The sequence below is a fragment of the Spermophilus citellus genome (assembly GCF_964194105.1).
Source record: "Spermophilus citellus genome assembly, chromosome: 18".
In the NCBI taxonomy this organism is placed as follows: domain Eukaryota; kingdom Metazoa; phylum Chordata; class Mammalia; order Rodentia; family Sciuridae; genus Spermophilus; species Spermophilus citellus.
In genome coordinates, this window is record NC_138200.1 from 57,980,803 (window position 1) to 58,002,019 (window position 21,217).

Sequence of the window (21,217 nt, forward strand, 5' to 3'; positions counted from 1 at the left end):
CCAGAATCTAAGAACTTCTTAGAACTGTGCCTCCTTCCTTCCACCTGCCTCAAAATTCTTTCTTACCCAGAAGGAAAGGCAGCATTGAATAAGGGTTCAGAGCACAGCTCATAATCCTTGCTCTTTGGCAGATTAGGTAAGAGGTCAAATGTAAAGTTAAATTGTGAAAGCTAGAGATAAAAACAAGGAAAGTGCCTAACACATTAAGGAACTCCAAAAGTTATAGCCAGTATTATTAGTAAACAGTGAATCCAGGCGTGGTGGTGCACCCCTGTGAATTCAAAGCCAGCCTCAGCATCTTTGAGAGACCCTAAGCAACTCAGACCCCTGTCCCCGTCTCTAAGTTAAAAAAAAAAAAAAAAATTGATGTGGCTCAATGGTTTAAACACCCCTGTGTTCAATCCCTGATTCCAATGGTGGAGGAGGGGTGGCAGAGAGATAGTGAAGCCCTTTGAAAGTCTTCATTTTAAGTCAGAACTTAGACTAATATTTAAAGGATTTAAAAACAAAACAAAACAACAAAAAAATCAGGCCTTTGAGGACTCTGGTTAAGTATGTGTCAGCAGCTATTTTGTATGCTGTTCTGCATGCAACATCTTCAGCAGCACTTTAGGCACCCCACCCTAGTATCTCCTCCTCCTTAGGAAAGATATCTTCCCAATCCAGATATCTTCTTTACATTCGTTGTCTCATTTCATGCATGCATCAGACCTAGGTTAGGTTCTAATTCAGCTAAGGAATGAGACAAAGTTGTTCCGCACAGGGAAATTAAAGTGAGCTTCCCAGGATTAACTCTGCCAGACTGTTGATAGCCTCCAAACAAAATCCCTGGATCTTCCCAGCTCACTTCTGCACTTTTATCCTATTCTGCCATTATAGGATGTTGGTGAATGAGGGCATCCTGGGACAGGTAATCCCTGCTGATTACCATGTTAAAAATGCAGTTTCTACTGAAGGTCAGATCAGATAAAACTAGAACCTAACAAGTTAGGCAGGGGTTTTAGGACCATGAAAGGAATCCTTGAGACAGAATATGGTATGGGTACAAATTGCCCACTGTGTCTGACCCCAAACTTCTATCTCTAGGAATAAGAGCATGTTGGCCTCTCCACCAACGCTAACCCTTGCTACAATCACAAAATAATCCTGAGGCTGCTGCCACCTTGAGCATTGACTCAGACAGCCCAGGGTGGACTAGGATAAATGTACATGTTCATTAGCAGACTCATGGAATAGATAAATCTCAGTTAAGCAAGCCAGAGACATCACTCAAATTCCTTGAGGAGTCACTGGGGGCAATTAACTTTCAATGCTGGGTCTGCCTAACAAGTGGAAGATTTTTTTTTTTTTTTTTTTTTTTTTTTTTTGGTAGGAGGATTGAACACAGGAGCACTTAACCACTGAGCCAGGGTTTTTTATATTTTAGAGACAGGGTCTCACTGAGTTGCTTAAGGCCTCACTAAATTGCTGAGGCTAGTTCAGAATTCTTGATCCTCCTGCCTCAGCCTCCTGAGCCACTGAGATTACAGGCATATGCCACAATGCCTGGCTAGTGGGAGATTATTTTAAGCCAGTTTAAGGTTAGAAACTGACAGTCTGTTCAGAGAGGCCAGCAGTTGCCTATCTTTCATCATGAACTGAGGAAATTCTATCCTCAGCCTCAGATTTCCTCTAGAAATAGGAAGGAAGAAAAAACCTATCTTGAAATCACAGTGCCCAAGCAGCAAGATACAGAAATCTGGAAACCTGGCCAGATTAGGCTGTGTCAGGCTAATCAAGATTTTACAGAATGAACAGGCCCCTGAACCAGTTGAAAGATAAAGATGATAAAGTTCGTTCACCTAACTCAGTTCTCCTGGCCTAATTGACTTTTTCAGTACTAAGGATAAAACCCAGGACCCCTTGCACCCACAGCGAGTGCTCTAAGCGCTCTACCACAACATACTCAGGACTCACCCACCCCATTTTATTTATTTAATTTTATTTTGAGATAGGGACTTGCTGTGTTGCTCTTGGTTGGTCTTGAATGCACAATCCTACTGCCTCAACTTCCCCAGTAGCTGGGATTATGGGCATGTGCCACCACACACTCAGTATAATTGACTTTTTAATATAAAATATACTACTTCTAGAGCTTGGGTGAGATTAGTGGTATAGTGCTTCCCTAGCATGCTCAAGGCCCTGGATTCCATCCCCAGTGCCTGGAAAAAAATTTGGAAAAAAAAAAATAGGACGCCACACATATTCCCAGCAACTCAGGAAACTGAGGCAAGTTCAAGGGTAGCCTGGGCAATTTAGCAATGACACCCTATCTCAAAAAAATAAAAAGGGCTGGGGATGTGGCTCAGTGGTAGGGCATCCCCAGGTTTGTCACAGAAGAGAAGGGTCCTTCCCTCAGGAGAAGGGTCCTAGGGGCTCCCAGAAGATAGGGGAAACTCAACTCAGGACCAGGGGGGTTCCTGGTATACGTGAAGGAAAAGAATTTCATCATAAATCAGACAAAGACATAGACAGAGGTTTATTTAGGAAGGTAGATTCACATTCAAGGGAGAATGCAGGCTGTCTTTTGAGAGTGAGAAGCAGCCCTGACTTGGGCTCAGGGTCCAATATTTATGGAAGAGCTTTATCAGGGGCCAGATAGGAGGTGGATCCAGGGTGGAGCTGCACAATTTCCAGGCCAATTTTCCCTGCACTTGCATATTTCCCTCATTTTACAAGGGCATGGGCCTTGTTGCTCAACATTTATAACTATGCTTTCTACATCTCAATGACTTATGGGTGTTTCCTCTAATATTCAGTAATTCTCTTTTTATCCTACATCCCTATTTCAGGTTCAATCCTCAGTATCATAAAAAGGAAGAAAGAAAGAAAGAAAAAACATAAAGAAGAAAAAGTATTTCATCTTCTGGAGCTGGGTATAGTTCAGTAGAAAAGCATGTGCTTAGCATATGTAAGACCTGGGTTGAATCCCTAGCACCAAAAAATGAAATATATGGTCTCTATCAGAAACTAGGAATTTATTTTATGCTTTATTGTACTTTTGTTTCTGGATCCGCACTTCCTCCATACATTCATTCAATATGTAAATATTGAATTTTTCTTTTCTTTTTCTTTTTTTTTTATTGGTGGTAAGGATCAAACTGAGAGCTTTGCATACACTCAAAGTATTTTACCTCTGAGATATATCCCTTGCCACTGTTTAAAATTTTTTTTCTTTCTTTCCTTTTCTTTTTTTTTGGTACTAGGAATTAAATCCAGGGGTGCTTTTACCACTGACTGAACTATATCTCTGGGCTTTTTTATTTTTCATTTTGAGGCTGAGTCTTGCTAAATTGCTGAGGATGACCTTGAATCCTCTTGCCTCAGCCTCCCAAGTCATGGGGATTACAGGTGTGTGCCCAATGAGCATTTTTATAAGTGCCAGCCTTGTTAATAGGAGATATAAAAAGATAATTTAAAAAGTGCATGATAATGTCAGATAGTATTAATGCTATGAAGAAAATAAAAGATATATGGTGTGACTAAGAAGGGCAGGATTTTTATTATATAAAGGGAGCTAGGGAAAAGCTTTCTGAAAGATAAAAAAGCTTAGAGCCAATTGGCATGAGAATGGCAACTATGTAAAGAACAGGATCTAAAAATTCTTCCAAAAGCAGAGATTATCAGCTGAGTTCAAGACCATGAGGAGGATGAAATAAGAATTCAAGGCTGGGAATATAGCTCAGTTGGTAGAATGCTTGCCTTGCATGCACAAGGCCCTGGGTTCAATCCCCAGCACCATTAAAAAAAAAAATCAAAAGGCAGGCCTGGCGTGTAATCCCAGTGACTCCAGAGGCTGAGGCAGGAGGATCATGATTAAAAGCTAGCCTCAGCAACTTACTGAGAGGCCTTAAGCAACTCAGCGAGACCCTGTCTCTAAATACAATATAAAAAAGGGTTGGGGATGTGGCACAGTAGTTAAACAGTAGTCAAGCACTTTTGGGTTCAATTTCAATACCGAGTACAAAAAAAAAAAAAAGTAAGGCCTGGGTGTGAATTGAAATGAGGAGAGAGGGAGAAAAGGGCAGAGAACTGGCCAGAGGTCAGATTATATCAGGCCTACTAAACTATTTATCTATAACTGAGGAGGCTTCTGATTCCAACTATAACTGAGCATTTGTATTTCTACTGAAACAGAACCATAAAAATTAGCTCAGTTGGTAGAGTGCTTGCCTTGCATGCACAAAGCCCTGAAGTTCAATCCCCAGCACCACCAAAAAAAAACCCAAAACAAAACCATTAGATAAAGCCAGGCATCGTGGTTCACTTCTGTAATCCTAAGGCAGGAAGATCACAAGTTCAAGGGCATCCTTTTGCAATTTAGCAAGACCCTGTCTCAAAATAAAAAAGGGCTGTGGATATAGCTTAGTGGTCAAACTCCTCAGAGTTTAATCCACATTGTCACAAAAAAAAAAAAAAGAGGGCTGGGGATGTGGCTCAAGCGGTAGCGCGCTCGCCTGTCGTGTGTGAGGCCCAGGTTCCATCCTCAGCACCACATACAAAGAAAGATGTTGTGTCCGCGGAAAACTAAAAAATAAATATTAAAATTCTCTCTCTCTCTTAAAAAAAAAGAAATTAAAAAAATTTTTAAAAACGATATCATCTTCTGAGGACTGTTAATTTACTGTTGGGTTATTTGTTTTATTGGTGTTAAGATTTTTGAGTTCTTTATATACCCTAGAGATTAGTGCTCTATCTAATATGCGTGTGGTAAAAATTTGCTCCAATTCTGTAGGCTCTCTATTCACCCTACTGATTGTTTCTTTTACTGAGAAGAAGCTTTTGAGTTTGAATTCATCCCATTTATTGATTTTTTATTTTATTTTTTGTTCTAGGAGTCTTGTTAAGGAAGTCAGGGCCTAATCTGACATAATGAAAATTTGGGCCTACTTTTTCTTCTATTAGGCACAGGGTCTCTGGTTTAAGTCCTAGGTCCTTGATCCACTTTGAGTTTTGTGCATGGTGAGAGATAGAGGTTTGATTTCCTTTTGCTACATGTGGATTTCCAGTTTGCCCAGCACCATTCATTGAAGAGGCTATCTTTTCTCCAATATATATTTTTGGCACCTTTGTCTAATATGAGATAATTGTATTTATGTGGGTTTGTCTCTGTGTCCTCTATTCTGTACTACTGGTCTATAAGTCTATTTTGATGCCAATGTATTGACTTTCCAAAAAAAGTGCCATTTTTGTTACTATTGCTCTGTAGTATAGTTTAAGGTCTGGTATAGTGATGCCACCTGCTTCACTCTTCTTGCTAAGGATTGCTTTGGCTATTCTGAGTCTCTTATTTTTCCAGATGAATTTCATGACTGCTTTTTCTATTTCTATGAGGAAAACCGGATAAAACACAATATCTTTGTAAGGGCTAAGAAAGTAATCAATGTAGTCAAGGAATGAGGGACTACAATTTTAAAGGAAAGGGAAGTATACAAGGAAACTCTTTCCTATGTATTTTTTCTGAGTATACTAAGTTGTGTGTGGCTCACTGGAAGAAAGCCAGAGCCTATGCAGAAAGTAGCAATCTTATGGAGCTAAATACACAGGTAGACTTAGGAGGTTAAGGCAGGAAGATGGCAAGTTTGAAGCCTGCCTGGGCAACTTAGCAAGACCCTGTCTCAAACTAGAAATGGGCTGAGAATTGGAGATATAGCTCAATTGGTAGAGTGCTTGCCTCACATGCACATGGCCCTGGGTTCAATCCCTGGCACCATAAAAAAGTGTGTGTGGGGGGGCTGGGAATGATTTTGAGATAGGATTTTGTTGTTTCTGAGGCTACCCTTGACTTGCAATTCTCTTGCCTCAACCTTTCAAGTTGCTGGGATTACATGCATATACCACAGTGCCTGTTACCCCCCGTCCTTTGTAATTTTGAAACATGGTCTGCCTGAATTGCCGAGACTGGCCTAGGACTTGTGATCCTCTTGCCTCAGCCTCCCAAGTGGCTGGGATTAAAGATATGTGTGACAGCGCCCAATCAACATGTAATTTGTTTTTTTAAAGAGAGAGTGAGAGAGGGGAGAGAGAGAGAGAGAGAATTTTTTAATATTTATTTTTTAGTTCTCGGCGGACACAACATCTTTGTTGGTATGTGGTGCTGAGGATCGAACCCCGGCCGCACGCATGCCAGGCGAGCGCGCTACCGCTTGAGCCACATCCCCAGCCCAACATGTAATTTTTTTTTTTTACATTCATTCATTTATTCAAGTTATTTTCTGAGCACCTCCTATGTATCATCTGCTTAGGGGGAGAGCATTGTGGTTGGAAGAACTAGTGTAGACTGTGTTCCATTACCCACTTCACCAGTGCTTGCTGGTAGACTATTCTGGGTTCTCTGAGAAGTGAACTGCAAATGGGACTAGTCAGGCAAAAGATTTATTAGGATGAAATCCATGAATCCCTGGACAGAAGGGTCACAGCGCTATGATAGCAGCCATAACTTAGTTTGGCAGGCCCCTTGCTGTATACCTGACAAAGTGTACTTCCTGTAGGAACCCAGTATCATACAGGGCCCATACTGGGTTGGGAAGCATACAATCACTTGGGTCATTAGGAATGATAAGTAGAGTCATGCCTATTTCTCCATATTGGTTCCTGGACCCATGTACTCTTCCTACTTTGGACAGAGCATTCTAAAGAATGGCACCCCATCCTTTCAGAGGACAGCTTATCAGCTAGTGCTTCTGCTCTGCCTTTAGAAGGTTATTACCATGCTGGGCAAGGTACCATCCATCTCTAACTACAACCAGAGGCAACTTAGTGAGATTCTTTTATCAAAATTAAAAAGGCTGGGGATACAGCTAAGTGGTAGAGTGCCCCAGGGTTCAACCCCAGTACATGGCAGTACAGGGTACTGGGGAAGTGGGGTAAGGTCATTACCAGGTTTCTGGATGGAGTGGAATCTGATACAACCACAGGACCCTATAGTTATAGGTCCACTTCTGCACCCCATTCACTGCAAAGAATATTCCTTGGGGCTACGGAGGGTATAGTTCAGTGCTAGAGCACTTGTCTAGCATGCACTAGGTTAGGTGGTGGGGTTCAATCCTCAGCCCCCCCCTCCCCCCCAAAAAAAGAAAATCCTTTTGTTCTCTGGATCAAATGCTATGCTGTGTAGCTTTGTCTCCTTAAGACACTTGGCTAGCTACTCTGAGTAGGAACTGCAAACTTATACCCAGAATAGGTAGTCTATTCTTACAAGAGGGAATGGGCCCAATGTAGGTGATTTGACACTGAACTTCAGCCGCTTGGTCTTCTCTATAAGTAGTGCATATCAGACTCTGCTGGTCTCTTTGCTGACAAATGGGAGGTTCAGAGGCAGCAGTAGCTCCACCTGCTGTGGTAAGCAAAAGAGTCCATGCTATTGGGTTCATGTGGGGTCAGGAATGGGTGAAGGCTGGCTCATGTTAATTAGCTAGGTAATTCTGCCCCATGGTTGTTCAGTTCAGTGCCTCTTCCATGCTTTCTGGACATTTTCATGAGATACAAAAATCTTTACATATTGTGTCCACTCCCATGTTTACTTGCATGCTTCTACAGTAAACCAGGATGTTAAACCTTGCTCTGGAATTTGTATGTATTCTTGTTTCCCACAAATGGCATAGATTATTTATGTAGAGGAATTTATATATATCCTAACGTCAACTCTCTACCACCTTTCAGGGCCCTATCTTTAGTGATGGCTCTAATCTCTATCATCCCTCATCCTCTCAATGACATTATCTTAAATTTATCATCACAGTCGGGGGTGGGAAGCAGTTTCTTTTGGTTTTCTTTTCAGTACTGGGGATTGAACCCAGGAAGGCTTTACCACTGAGCTACACTCCCAGATCTTTATTTCGTACCAGGGATTAAACCCACATCCCCAGCCCTTTTTTATATTTTATTTAAAAAATATTTTTTTGGTTGTCAATGGACCTTTATTTTACTTACTTATATATGTGGTGCTAAGAATCAAACTCATGCTAGAGTTTGCACATGCTAGACAGGTGCTCTACCACTGAATCACCATCCCAGCTCCTCATATTCTTAGATAGGGTTATCACCAAGTTACTTAGGGCCTTGCCAAGTTGCTATGGCTGACTTTGAATTTGTGATCCTCCTGCTTCAGCCTCTCAAGCCGCTAGGATTATAGGAGTGTGCCACCATGCCTGGCCCCAGATTTATTTTGAGACAGGGTCTCACTACTATAGAGGCTGGCCTCAGACTTGAGATCCTCCTGCATAGGCCTCCCAAATGGCTGGGAAAACAGGTGTGTACCAACATACCTGGCTTGTATGGGGAACAGTTTCTAATATTTACATTTGGCCTTTCCTGCCATAATTAATTCTTACACTACAGGCCAGATACATGACATAGGGTTATTCCAAATCACTTTTAGCTACATATTTAAGGACTGTGAAATCAATAAGTGAACTCATTCAGCGGGCTCACTGTAATTTTTTAGTCAAGATGCCGTTTTTTTTTTTTTTTTTTTTGAGGCGGGGGTGGGGGTGGGGGACTGGGGATAGAACCCAGAGGCACTTTTGAACCCTTTTTTGTATTTTATTTAGGGACAGGGCCTTCTTAAGTTGCTGAGGTTGGCTTTGAACTCACAAGATATCATGATTTTTATGGCAAGGGATTTTTGGACTCCAAAAGAAAGAGAAAACTAGGTTAAGTAGCCAGAACTCTGCTGAGAAGAAAAGTAGGAGCCCACTTGCCCATTGCTACTGCCACCATCATAAGCGATGCCAGCAACTAAAATAAATAAAAGGAAAGTCATTTCCTTCTTTCTCCTTTCCATGATTAATATAGTATAGGGGACAGTACTGGGGACTGAATCTGGTGCTTCATACATGCTAGGCAAGTATTCTACCACTGAGCAACACCCCAGTCCTTTGTTTTTGAGAAGGTCTTGCTGAATTTTCCAGGTTGGCCTTGAACTTGAAGATCCTCCTATCTTATCCCTTTGAATAGCTAGGATTATAGTTGTGCACCATCATGCCTGGTTTAGTGGAGGTTCTTAAGAAGCAAATACAGTTTCCCATTAGCAATAGCAAAATAGAATTGGCAGCCAAAGTCCCAACCACCTCATCAATTTAAATAAAATGTTTACTCTGGCTCCAGGAACTATTATGTGTAACTCAGAGGCACTACTAGAAAAAACAGAGAAATCCACCAGGCTACCTGGGAGAAATCTACCCCTGTTTCAAAACACAGACATGTTCCTGCCTCTAGGAGACAGACAAAAGACACCAGGAGCTTCTGTTACACGTGGCAAACTTTTATTTTCATATTAACATTAAAATACAAAACATAAACATAAAAAAATAGAATTTGTATGATTGCATGAATGGTATGACGCTATATCATGTACAATCAGAGAAATGAAAAGTTGTGCACCTTTTGTGTAAAAACAAACAAACATACAGAATTTGAACAAACAGAAGTCCCACTGCCCTATTTTCAAAGCAGGTGTAAGGATATATACAAAAACAAGATCATTTTGAATTTAACTCCACACCCTTAAATGGGAAAACCTTAGATATGGGATGAAGAAGGAACATGGTAGAGCAAACACCCTGATGTGCTTAGGAGAGTACAGTCTGGGTCTATAGATGAGATCTCCTACAACTGTGTGTGGGGATGGGGATAGGAAGTAGGGTAAGGTTTTCTTAGAAAAATCAGTCAGTCATGTGACTTTGCTTCTAAAACATAAAAATTTAGGCTTAGGATAGAGCAAAGTAGTAAAGCGAATGCTTAGCATTTATGAAGTGCTGGGTTTGATCCCCCCCCCAATTCACCCACCCCACCAAACTTGAATTTACTATAGAAATGCAGAGACTGCTATGATTTGATATTTTTGCAACTTCCCTGGTAATATATTCCCTGGTTCCTACTCTTGGGAGAATCAATCAGCATTAGTTCAGTTACTTCAAGGCAAGTCAAATCCTAACACTGCCCTGGCCTCAAGAGAAAAGTGGCCATTGCCTGATGTCTACATCCTTTCTGTGGTAATGTGCTGAAGCTACATGTGTTCCTAGTTTTTAATTCAAATCCCATTCTGCCACTGAGGCAGTAGGCCAGGGTAGCTCTCTTAATCATCAACATATCAAAAGGAGTCTCTCCTCTTGAGAAAAAGGGGCTTTTCCTAGGCTGTATACATTGGGTTTTTGAAAGATAACCCTCTAACAGAAAGCTGTCATTAAAAGACACCATTAGAACTTCCGGGAAAATCTACTCTATCAATCCCTTGATGGTAAGAAAATCCTGGAAACAACTAAGGAATGGACAGATAAGAACTGTTTTATTAAAAAAAAAAAAAAAAAAGGAAGAAGAAAACTCCTCTACAAATTATTTAATTAAGAAAATCACATTATTAGCCATGTGCTCCCAAGAATACTGATCTGCCCATACCTTCAGGAATGTACTGCTATGGACAGTGATTTCCCAGAAAAGCCTGAGGCAAAACAGACATATACAACCTGAGAGTGGATCCTAATGTTGGGCAATGAGAGTTGGTGAGTGCTTTCCCTGTCATCCCCATAGGTCTCCAACCACTAATTATCTTCCTGAGAGTAATCATTTTACTAACAACACTTTCAGAAAAGGTTAGGGAGACAAATCAGAGAAACTTGAACAGAAACATGTTTCAAGTAGGGAAGCCTTTACTTAGGTATTATAAACATGCTCAAAACCCCCTTCACTTTGAGGAATTGGCTTTATTCAGATAGGAACTCTTATGAAAATGGGAGAAAAACAAGCCCTTCTTTTTTCCACAACAATCTGAACAGCTTTTCTTGCTCTCTTTAGTCCCTAGATCCTGATCTGATATTAGGGGAGATTCAAGTAAAAGCCTTGATCCTTTTCTAGCAGAAGGGAAGAGTAGTAGTCTTAAAACACTGGCTTAGATAACCGATCCTGAGTTCCTAAGCTATCTGGAAAAGAATGCTCCAACAATTGGTCCCTTTCCTTAGTCTAATAATGCAATAAGCTTAATATATTCAGCATTATTAGCTAAGGCCCCATACTGCTCATTAGCCATGTCTATCGTTCGACTTAAAGAACGCCTTAGCACTATGTGCCTGGAACATGACTACTGATATAATAAAGTATACCAGATGTGTACTACCACACACTTCTGTTGGGGACAAGAGCATCTAGTTAATAAAAAGTTAATGAGCCTATAAGCTTAAAATAAATCAAATTCTACACAAGGTTCTACAGTGCCCTCTTATGTTCAACAGAAAAAAGACTTTTGCATCCACTAAGCAGGAAGCGGGTTAGCCCCTTAGGATGCAGCACAATAAGGCAATTAGCCCAATAGACAAAATGACTCAGGTGGATATCATATCCCCCAGAAAATGCTTGGTGCATCCTCCTGTCCTAAATGACTACTAAGAGGACTCTCTAAAGCAAAGATTTATGAAAGCTTATAACCTGAGAAATGGATAGTATAGATGGAATACCAGTCACTCCTTGGATGGACATAGCAGATACACAATCCATAGTGTTTTGGTGATCTGGATTCCTAGAATCATACTAATCCAAATGAACCATGATCCCCAAATTCTAGCTTGCAGACAATAAGCAGGGATATTGTTCAGGGCTGCTAGGTAATAGCAAACAACATTTAAAGTTAACCAGCAGCCTGTCTGAAGGGTCTTAAGACCAAGGTCATTCCCACTTATAGAAGTGGACAGTCTTCTCTGTTAAGGTAGCCAAGTAGCTGTTATGGTTCACCTCAAATGGGCAGATATCCAAAACAGGCTGATCAGTCTGCAGGTCCTGTAGCAATGAGCCACTGCCAGCATCCCACAGCTAAAGAAAACAAGCAGAGAGAAAGGTCAGCAGTCAGTTCAGCTGAAGACTTGCTTTCTTTGTCATCAAACAATTCTGGGGGGATGGGGGAAGATGAGAAGCTGCTGCCCTTGGGAGTAAACAGACCCTCCCTAACCTTCACAAGGGTGCACAAAGCCAACACACACATCACTCCACTGTTCATGTATAGTCTTGCCTACTGCAACCAGCAATTAGTTCTACCTGTGAATGAACCTGAAGAGAAAAGCCCAGCACTCATTACTTCCATCTATGTGTCAGGCAGTCTTCTAGGTATTGTCCCTTCTAGGTACAGAAGGGTCAATAAAACAAAGTCAATCTCATAAGCCATGCATCACCCAGAGTAAAAAATTATTAAGCTTTTACCACATCTGTTTTATTGATTTTTTTTTTTAAACCAAGGATTGAACCCAGGGGTGCTTAACCATTAAGCCACACCCCCAGCCCTATTTTATGTTTTATTTAAAGATAGGGTCTCACTGAGTTGCTAAGTACCTTGCTAATCTGCTGAGGCTGGCTTTGAACTCTATCATCCTGCCTTAGTTTTAGCCTCCTGAGCTGCTAGGATTACAAGCATGCACCACCGTACCCGGCCACATGTTTTATTAATCCTATTTTTCCTTGCTGATTTCATGCTGTTTATATCTCTAAAATTAAAGACATTTTCTTACATAGCTACAAAATGAATGATAATTCCATATTATTATTATATATCTGGTGCATATTTATTATATTATTATATATCTGGTGCACAAATTTTTACAATTTTCCACCTCAGTACTAGGGACTGAATCCAGGGCCTTGCACATGCTAGGCCAAGTGCTATACTGCTAAACTACATTCTCAGCCCTACAGCTGGTGTGTTTGAATCAGGCTCCAAGATCTATATTACATCTGGTAGTTACAAACTGTGTGTGTGGTGCTAGGTATCAACTATAAGGCTTTGTGCACGCCAGGCAAGCATTTACTGAACTATGCCCTGTCCAGTAATAAACTTTTTTTTTTTTTTGGGGGTGGGGGGGCAATGGGGATTCAATCTAGGAGTGCTTAACCACTGCCCCCATCTTTTAAAAAATCATTTTTTTTTTTGAGACAAGATCTTGCTAAATTACATAGGGCCTCACTAAGTTGCTGAGGCTAGTCTTAAACTTGTGATTCTCCTGTCTCAGCCTCTGAAGTTGCTGGAATTACAAGCATGTTCCACCATACCTGGCCCAATTATAGAATCTTTAATAAGTCTCTTTTTTTTAGTTGTAGATGGACACAATATCTTTATTTTATTTTTAAGTGGTGCTGAGGACTGAACCCAGTGCCTCATCTGTGCAAGGTAGTAAGTGCCCCGCCACTGAGCTACAACCCCAGGCCCAATAAATCTTTGAATCTGGGGCTGGGGATGTGGCTCAAGTGGTAGCGCGCTCGCCTGGCATGCGTGCGGCCCAGGTTCGATCCTCAGCACCACATACCAACAAAGATGTTGTGTCTGCCAAAAAAAAAACCTAAATAAATAAATATTTAAAAAAAAAAATATTTGAATCTACAGCAGATCCAGTGTTACTTTTTTTTTCTTCTGCCACTGAATTGTTATGGAAGAAATTCTACAGTAATTCTACAGAATACTCACAATCTGGCTTTGTCTGTTTGCTTTCTGGTGTATCATTTAACTTGTTCCTCTATTCTCTGCAATTCTAGTTAATAAAGTCAGCATTAGATTCTAGAGTGGCTCTATCCAATACAGTGGTCCCTAGCCATAAGAATTTATCTTTAAATTAATTAAATTAAAATTAAGTTAAATAAAAATGAAATTCTTCATTTGCACAAACCACATTTCAAGTGCCTCTGTGCTTAGTGACTGTACTCGACAGCCCCTCTCAGATAGCTTAGAATCAAGTTCAAGAACATCTCATAGGAGGCACCCTGTGCTTCATATTGCCTTACATCAAAAAGCTATATTATTTCTAGCTAACCCATTTATAGTGATGTCAAGATTGATCTACATGTTCAGGTGGTGAAAGGATGATCCCTCCACTCTAAGATTTCACATCTTTTGTTGATTTCATCTGAGTTGATGAAACTAATGCATGAATTAATTACTTTATAGTTTCAGTAGAGCATGCATGCATGCATGCATTCATTCATTCATACCAGGGATTGAACCCAGGGGCACTTAATCACTGAGCCACATCCCTAGTCTGTTTTGTTTTTTTTTAAATTTTGAGATAGGGTCTTGCTAAGTTGCTCATGGTTTCAATCCACCATACCACAAAAAAGGAAAAAAGTTTTGTGGTATGAAACATTACGGCTCAGTTAAAAAAAAAAAGAATGAGTGAATCTAGATATTGAAATGGAAAGACACCTAAACTAGGAAGTAAAAGGAAAACAAACAAACCTCCCCCCAAACAAAAGCCAAGTTCAGTGATGCAAGCCCATAATCCCAGTTATTTGGGAGGCTGAGCAAGGGAAATGTCAAGTTTGAGGACAGCCTAGGCAACTTCACGAGAGTGTCTCAAAATTTAAAATAAAAGGGCCTATACATAGTTCAGTGGTAATGTGCCTCTGGGTTCAATCCCCTGTACCACAAAAGAAAACAAACAAAAGTAAAAAAATGAAAAATATGATGCAGTATGTGAAGTGTGAACTGTATAAAAAATAAAGCAAGCAACCATGCATCTAGAGATACATGGGATTATGAAGCATAACTCTGTGCATGTGCTGAGTATTGAACCCAGAGCCTTGCACATGCTAGACAAGCTGTCTACCACTGAACTACAACTCGGGCTCTATTAATTTTTTTTTTTTGTACCGGGATTAAACAGGGGCATTCAACCACCGAGCCACAATCCCAGTGCTATTTTGTATTTTATTTAGAGACAGGGTCTCAATGAGTTGTTTAGTGCCTCACTCTTGCTGAGGCTGGCTTTGAACTCACGATCCTCCTTCCTCAGGCTCCCAAGCCACTGGGATTATAGGTGTGCATCACTGTGCCTGGCTATTAACTAATTTTTTAAAATACAAAATAAAATAGAACAGGCTTACCAGAGCAGAGTTTGATGCTTCATCCCCAGTACACACCAGGATGCTACCATCATTCTCTGGGCTTTGAAAAATGGCACTTTTGGTCAATAGTTTGCAAGTGGGTCCCCCAAAGAATGTTTGCACAGGGTGGCAGGAACAAATTGGTTCTCCAGCATTATCCAGTTTGTAGGACATTTCCAGCAGCACACTTCGTAGGGTATTGTGGTTTTTATCTATGGGACACAGAAATCAGTGCTGGCCCATGGGGATGGTTCAAAGAAATAAAAAGCATCTGAGCCCTAAGACACTTAAGATAGTTGAGTAGGAAAAGTAATAAGTACATTAAACCACAAAAATAGCTACAAAGCAAACGCAGTAACACAGGACAAGTGAAATTCAGAACCCTAGGCTAGGATGAAACAAGTTTACAACAGATTTTTGCCTCAGAGAAACAATTCTGAGAACGTATTACCCATTTAGTAAAATCACTATATCCTGCCAGGCCTTTGCTGGGGAATTTTTCTCTCAAGAGTGCTGACTAAAAGCATTTTTTCCTTTCCCCAGTGAGGACCCACTGGAACTGCACATTTTATAAAGTAAAAAGCATGATATTAGAGAAGAAGAAACATAGTCAAGAGAAGCGAACAAAATGAGACTCCCAAGCTTTCTACATAGTCATAACAAATTATCCTTGGATATAGTGGACTCATGGGATGACTAAGAGCCAAAGGGCCAGAAAGGTCAAAGAGACACTTTCCCAGTTCAAATGCAACTTCAATAATTAGATCCACTCAAAGGTAGCTGAAGTGTGGGCACTTTAATGATCAACTCTGACCAAATTGTCAGAAATTTATCTGCTTGTCATGTTTAATGCAAGTGCTGCCTTGGCATCCATTTTTAGACCTGACCTAAGCTTGAAAACCTATCAATACTTTTCGCCTAGTTAAAACTTCCCCTCCCCCTGCAAGGTTGTTTGCAATATAGCCCACTTGTTCCTTATCCAACTGATCAAAAATCTAGTATACCCCAAAACTGTTGACCACAATAAAATCTAATGGTCAACAGTCATGTAAATAAATCTTCTTTTCATGTGTGTTTTCTCTAAGCTAGCTAGCTATTAACCCCAAGGGAAAATTTAAGGAATAACATCCATGGATCTTAATAAAGGCATAGTCATAACAGGCCATTTTTTTTTTCTCTTGCTCTTTAGCTGCTGGTTGGGCATGTGTGTCCCACAAAGCTTCTCCTTATTCCCACTGGCTCTGCAAGGCACAATGCCTTTTCTCTGGAAAATGTAAATAATAAACTCCTGTGCTGCGCCCCCTGTTTCACCTGATTGACATACTTAAATCTAACTTTAGGTTTGAGATTCTCTTTTTAAAGAGTGGATATCTTAACAGTCTCAGGCACTTAGGCATTAGGCTATTTGCCAGGATAAAAAAGTATCCTATGAAAGGCACACTGTAAAGAAAAACAAGTAAATCCTCAAAGCCCTCTTAGGGTAGGGCTAGAGTTTACAGCGATTCTCCTGAGAGACCTCAAGATCAAATTAGGAAAAAACCTACAACAATGACCATTATAGTTCATCAAGAATTTTCTAAGAACCTGTGACTTTTAAGAACAGTCATCTATCAGGGTTTTCAACCCTGGTTCTGGAGACACTGTAGTTTAGCTGGCTAGGTGCACATACCCATCTTTGTCAGTCTTCTCTTATTTACCTGGTTTGCTTCAAATAAGAATAGTTAATACCCTAGTCTGGGCCATACATGGCTGCCTTCCTTTGCACCATTTTTTTTTTTTAAAACTGGGGATTGAACTCAATTTCATTTTTTATTTTGAGATAGGGTCTCACTAAGTTGCTTAGAGTCTAAGTTGCTGAGATTGCATATGGAAGTCACCATGCCCAGCCTCATCTCTACCTCTTTTAGGTGAAGTGAGGGTCAGGCAGAAGACATGAAGCTGATCTGAAGGTGGCTCAATGCCCTCAAGAGTAGGCTTCCTCATTTCATTACTGCTTTAAGAAATAGTGGTTAATTGACTTCCAGAAGTACCAGGCAGAATTTGTTCTAGTTCTCACAAATAAAGAGCAGGAAGGCAGGCACTATTGGAGGCACTGAGAGCCATCAGCTTTACTGTAGTAGCAAGAGCTATAACCCAACTTGTTAACCTGTGAGGAGCTTACTGTAGCCACCCAAAGGAGAGCCAAACTCTTCTTCCCTCTCCTAATACCCACTGGCTCCCAAATAAAACCAGAGGAGGCCTCAAAGGACTCCAACACTCACCAGGCCTGTAGGTCACAAGACAGTGTCGGGTGCTGCTCTCCGTCTGAAAGTCTACATAGCCCCCTGGCTCTAAGGGCAGCACATGAGGCCAATGAGAGAAGCCCACTTTTAGCTCCCAGAAGGAAGCATTCTCCAATGTTCCAGCTAGCACCCCACCATATGGAAATACAGCGGAGGCAGCTCTCGGTATATATGAAAGAGATACCAGTGGGCATCTGAAGGAAAAGAAAAAAAAAATGCATCAAATTCCAAATACAATACTTGGACTCCCACTACCAGTAGAATCCTGGATCATATCCCTATGTCTACAGAAGAGATTAACAGACCCATGGGCCAATATTCCCTAACATCTGACAAAACAACACTTGAGCTGGAATCTGTGGCAAATGTCTGTAATCCCAGTTTCCAGGCTGAGGCAGAAGCACTGCAAGTTCAAGACCAGGGTTGGTAACAGCAAGACCCTGTCTCAAAATATCAAGGGCTGGGGGGATGTAACTCAGTGGTAGAGGAGTGCATACCTAGCATGTTGAAGGCCATGTGTTCAAACAAACAAAACCCAAAAGAACACAAAACTAAAAACCCTCTGTGTGGGGGGGTGGGGGGTGGGGGAGAGAAGCCTCAGCACCCTTCAAAGTAGCCAGGAATGTAGGTACATGCCACACCTGGCCCTTGCTATTTTTAATTTAAATTATTATACATTAATGGCAGTTATCTATTTGCCTGAAGTTCACATCAATCACTTTCATGTCCATGGATCACATCACTGAAGCATAATTCCTTTCTATCTTCTTTAAGATATTTTCTATTTTGGCCAGGCCACAGAATCTACTCACCTTCTGAGAACTTTTTATACCTCCAAGACAATTCACATGGTGTTCTACACATTCTGAGAAGCCACAGTGGTGCAAATGGCCAACCAATACCAGAATATGGACAGATTTTTTGTTATAAACCTTGAAATCCCAGAACTAGATTAAAAATGATACAGCAATATGGCATCCTTAGGCCAACCTGCACTTTTTTTTTTGGCGGGGGAGGGGGTTGAACCTGAAGGATATGGAAATGACAGCCTAAAATGACACCCCCCAAGATAGTGTGTGACCCAGGAGGAGTGAGAGAGGGAGAAGCCAAAACACTAATCCTTCCCCAGTAACAAGACAATCCCTGGGAAGGAGACACACATAAATCCTAAAATGGCGGTCACTGGGAAGAGGACAAGTATTGATCCTTTCCCAAGTAAATTCTCACCCAATGACAGTGAAACTACACATTAAACCTGTCCCTGTGACAATATGCTGTCCTCTGGAGGATAAGATAAGCTCTGAACACTGAGCTCTGAACCCTCCATCCTTGTCCTGCAAAAACACTGCCTAGTAAAAACAAGTCTCACATTTTCACAATCTCTTTCCTGAATGCCCAAACTGATAAGCAACCTCTCAGTGTGTAACCTATAAAACCCCAAGCTCCCTCTGTAACCGGGGGGCCGCTTTCTGCCCAGAAAGTGAGCACAACCGATGCCTGACTCCATTGCTAAATAAAAGACAGTGCTGACCCATGAAGTCTGCTCTCCTCTGGTTATTTGTACTTTCATTATGGTGCTGAAACCATTTTGACTATTTTTGCTAACAAAACCCAAGGGCACTTTACCCACCGTACCATATTCCCACTCCTAGCCTTTTAAAATTTTAAGATCTGATCTAGCTGTGCTGCTGAGGCTGGCCTTGAACATGCAAATCTCCTCTCATAGCCTCCAAAGTTTCTGGGATCCGGGAATGGGCCATCACTGCTACCACCAAGCCCAGCAGATTAAACCATAATTAGGCTTTTTTTTTTTTGGGGGGGGGGTACTAGAGATTAAACTCAGGGACACTCCACCACTGAGCCACATCCTCAGCCCTATTTTATATTTTTTTCAGAGACAGGGTGTCACTAAGTTGCTTAGTGCCTCGCTTTTGCTGAGGCTGGCTTTGAACTCACAATTCTCCTGCTTCAGTGTCCCAAGCCACTGGGATCAAAAGCATGTGCCACTGTGGCTGGCTATTAGGCTATTCTTCTAAAATCTTTTTTTTTTAATATTTATTTTTTAATTTTAGGTGGACACAATATCTTTATTATTATTTTTTTTTAATGTGGTGTTGAGGATCAAACCCAGCACCCCAGTTACCACTTGAGCCACATCCCCAGCCCTTAAAATCTCTTTTGAGTGACAATTAAGTAGTTGTTTCAGCAAGTCTATGTTAATAATCACATTTAATGGGCCAAGAAACACCACCAAGGTTACATTTATAAGTTGTAGACCTGGTTCTAAACACAGATAGAATTATATTTTGCCATGCTGGATGATTACTGACTCTTATGAACCTGGTTATACGTGAAACCAGAGTTTTCTAACATGTGAAATATCAAGGACACAAATTTTAAGGACCTTGATAATTCTGAAATAGAGACTGTTGATCAACTGTGGAATACCCTCTGAAGAGAGGGCGAATACACTTACAATCTAAAAGCAAGCTACTATCTATAGAAAAAAAGTGAGTGGTTTCTTACCTGGCCTTCTGAGGTACTAACTCCTGTACATGACAACTTGTGTTTCTTAGGTCATAGACTAGAATTGAACCATTGGCTAGTCCGGCATAGATGTAATTGTTTTCATCATGGCACCAGCAACAGCTCCAGACAGGACGTCCGGTATTGTAAGTCTGGACAACAGTATTGGTCTCCAGGCTATGGAGTTATGAGAGATTTTTTTTACTACTAAATCAAATACATGATGAAGAGGCAAAAATTATCAAATGATCGATAATCTCTACTGAGGATGAAGGGGTGGAGAATAGGCCCCAGGGCATTTCCCTTATTTGCAGCTGTTCCCCCACCCATATTGTCTGTGGTAAATTAGAGCTTCTGTCATTTAGAAGCTCAGGCCTCAGAGGGAAGACACAAAAGGAACTCAGACAGACTGGCACCTGACCCGTTCTTGACTCAGTTAGCTGACCACCCCAGTACAACAGGCCCTAAGAACTTCCCTAGGCTCCTGTCCCACCCTAAATAAACCCACCAAACCAAACATCCTATAACCTCACTCAGCTGAACCTTATAACATTCAGACCCTTGTTTTCTACCCCAAAAATGTGCTCCTTTGCTGCTTAATAAAAGCATCATTGACCCGTCAAAGTCTGTTCCCATTTCAGTTATATTTTGGTTTTAGAGAACACAAACCCAAACTGTCTGGATTCTCAATTTCCTTTAGGAATTACACAGATAACCCCTTATATTTCAAAACTTTGGGGCTATAGCCTTTCCTCTTGAGTTAAAGAATAAATTAAAAGAATATATTAACAGTACATTCCCCACTTCTCATTACCTTCACCACCTGTTACTTACATTACACACATAATCAATACACCATTTCACCATCTCTAGAATATTACTCTCATTTGCACAGTTTAAAATATATTTTGTAACACATGTATAATTTTAAAGAAACAGCATATTACAGTTTAGTATGTTCACTTTTAAACAGAATCAATTTTATGTAGATCTCAAAAGATAAGGCTTTAGACCAATAAAAGAGAGCTAAGGGCACCATAACATCAATATTAATTTGATGCAACCCAGACCCCTGACTTATTTACCTAGTCAGTTTAATAGTATTGTCTAGAGAAGCAGAAAGCAGCAAGCCTTTGGAACGACTACTAAAAGCCAGTCCTCGGATCTGTTTGCCATGCATTGGAATATACTGACTGCTTTTCATGTTGGCAGTACTCAACATCTTAACACCAAAGCCTACCAAAGAAGAGAGTAAAAAAATAGTTCAGTTAAAGTTAATTCAGGACCAATGAAAACCATCTTTTCAAGTAGCTCCTTTGTTTACCTTTCTTGGCACATAAATCCTCCAGAAACAGAAGGTAAAACAAAAATTCTCCAGTGCAATAATTTACTTAAAGCATGTACAATACATCCCTAATGTCTATCAATAGATGAATGAATAAACAATTATATATACAGACAATGTAATATTACCCAGCAATTAAATGAACTATTGAATTACACAAAAATATAGACAA

The 21,217-nt window shown here is 40.6% G+C and overlaps 1 protein-coding gene across 2 annotated transcripts in view; it reads right to left on the reverse strand.

The window, feature by feature from the left end:
* Positions 1–9,294: 9,294 nt before the first annotated feature.
* The window catches only part of RFWD3 (ring finger and WD repeat domain 3), a 41,470-nt gene continuing 29,547 nt past the window's right edge, over positions 9,295–21,217 (reverse strand). For both annotated transcript variants that reach the window (XM_081274207.1, XM_081274206.1), the window contains exons 9-13: positions 20,786–20,936; positions 19,701–19,877; positions 17,154–17,368; positions 14,893–15,104; positions 9,295–11,841 (exon numbers count right to left, since the gene is read on the reverse strand). In XM_081274207.1, the coding sequence (XP_081130333.1) occupies positions 11,698–11,841; positions 14,893–15,104; positions 17,154–17,368; positions 19,701–19,877; positions 20,786–20,936 (899 nt within the window). In that variant the 3' untranslated portion in view covers positions 9,295–11,697. The remainder of the gene's footprint in view (positions 11,842–14,892; positions 15,105–17,153; positions 17,369–19,700; positions 19,878–20,785; positions 20,937–21,217) is intronic.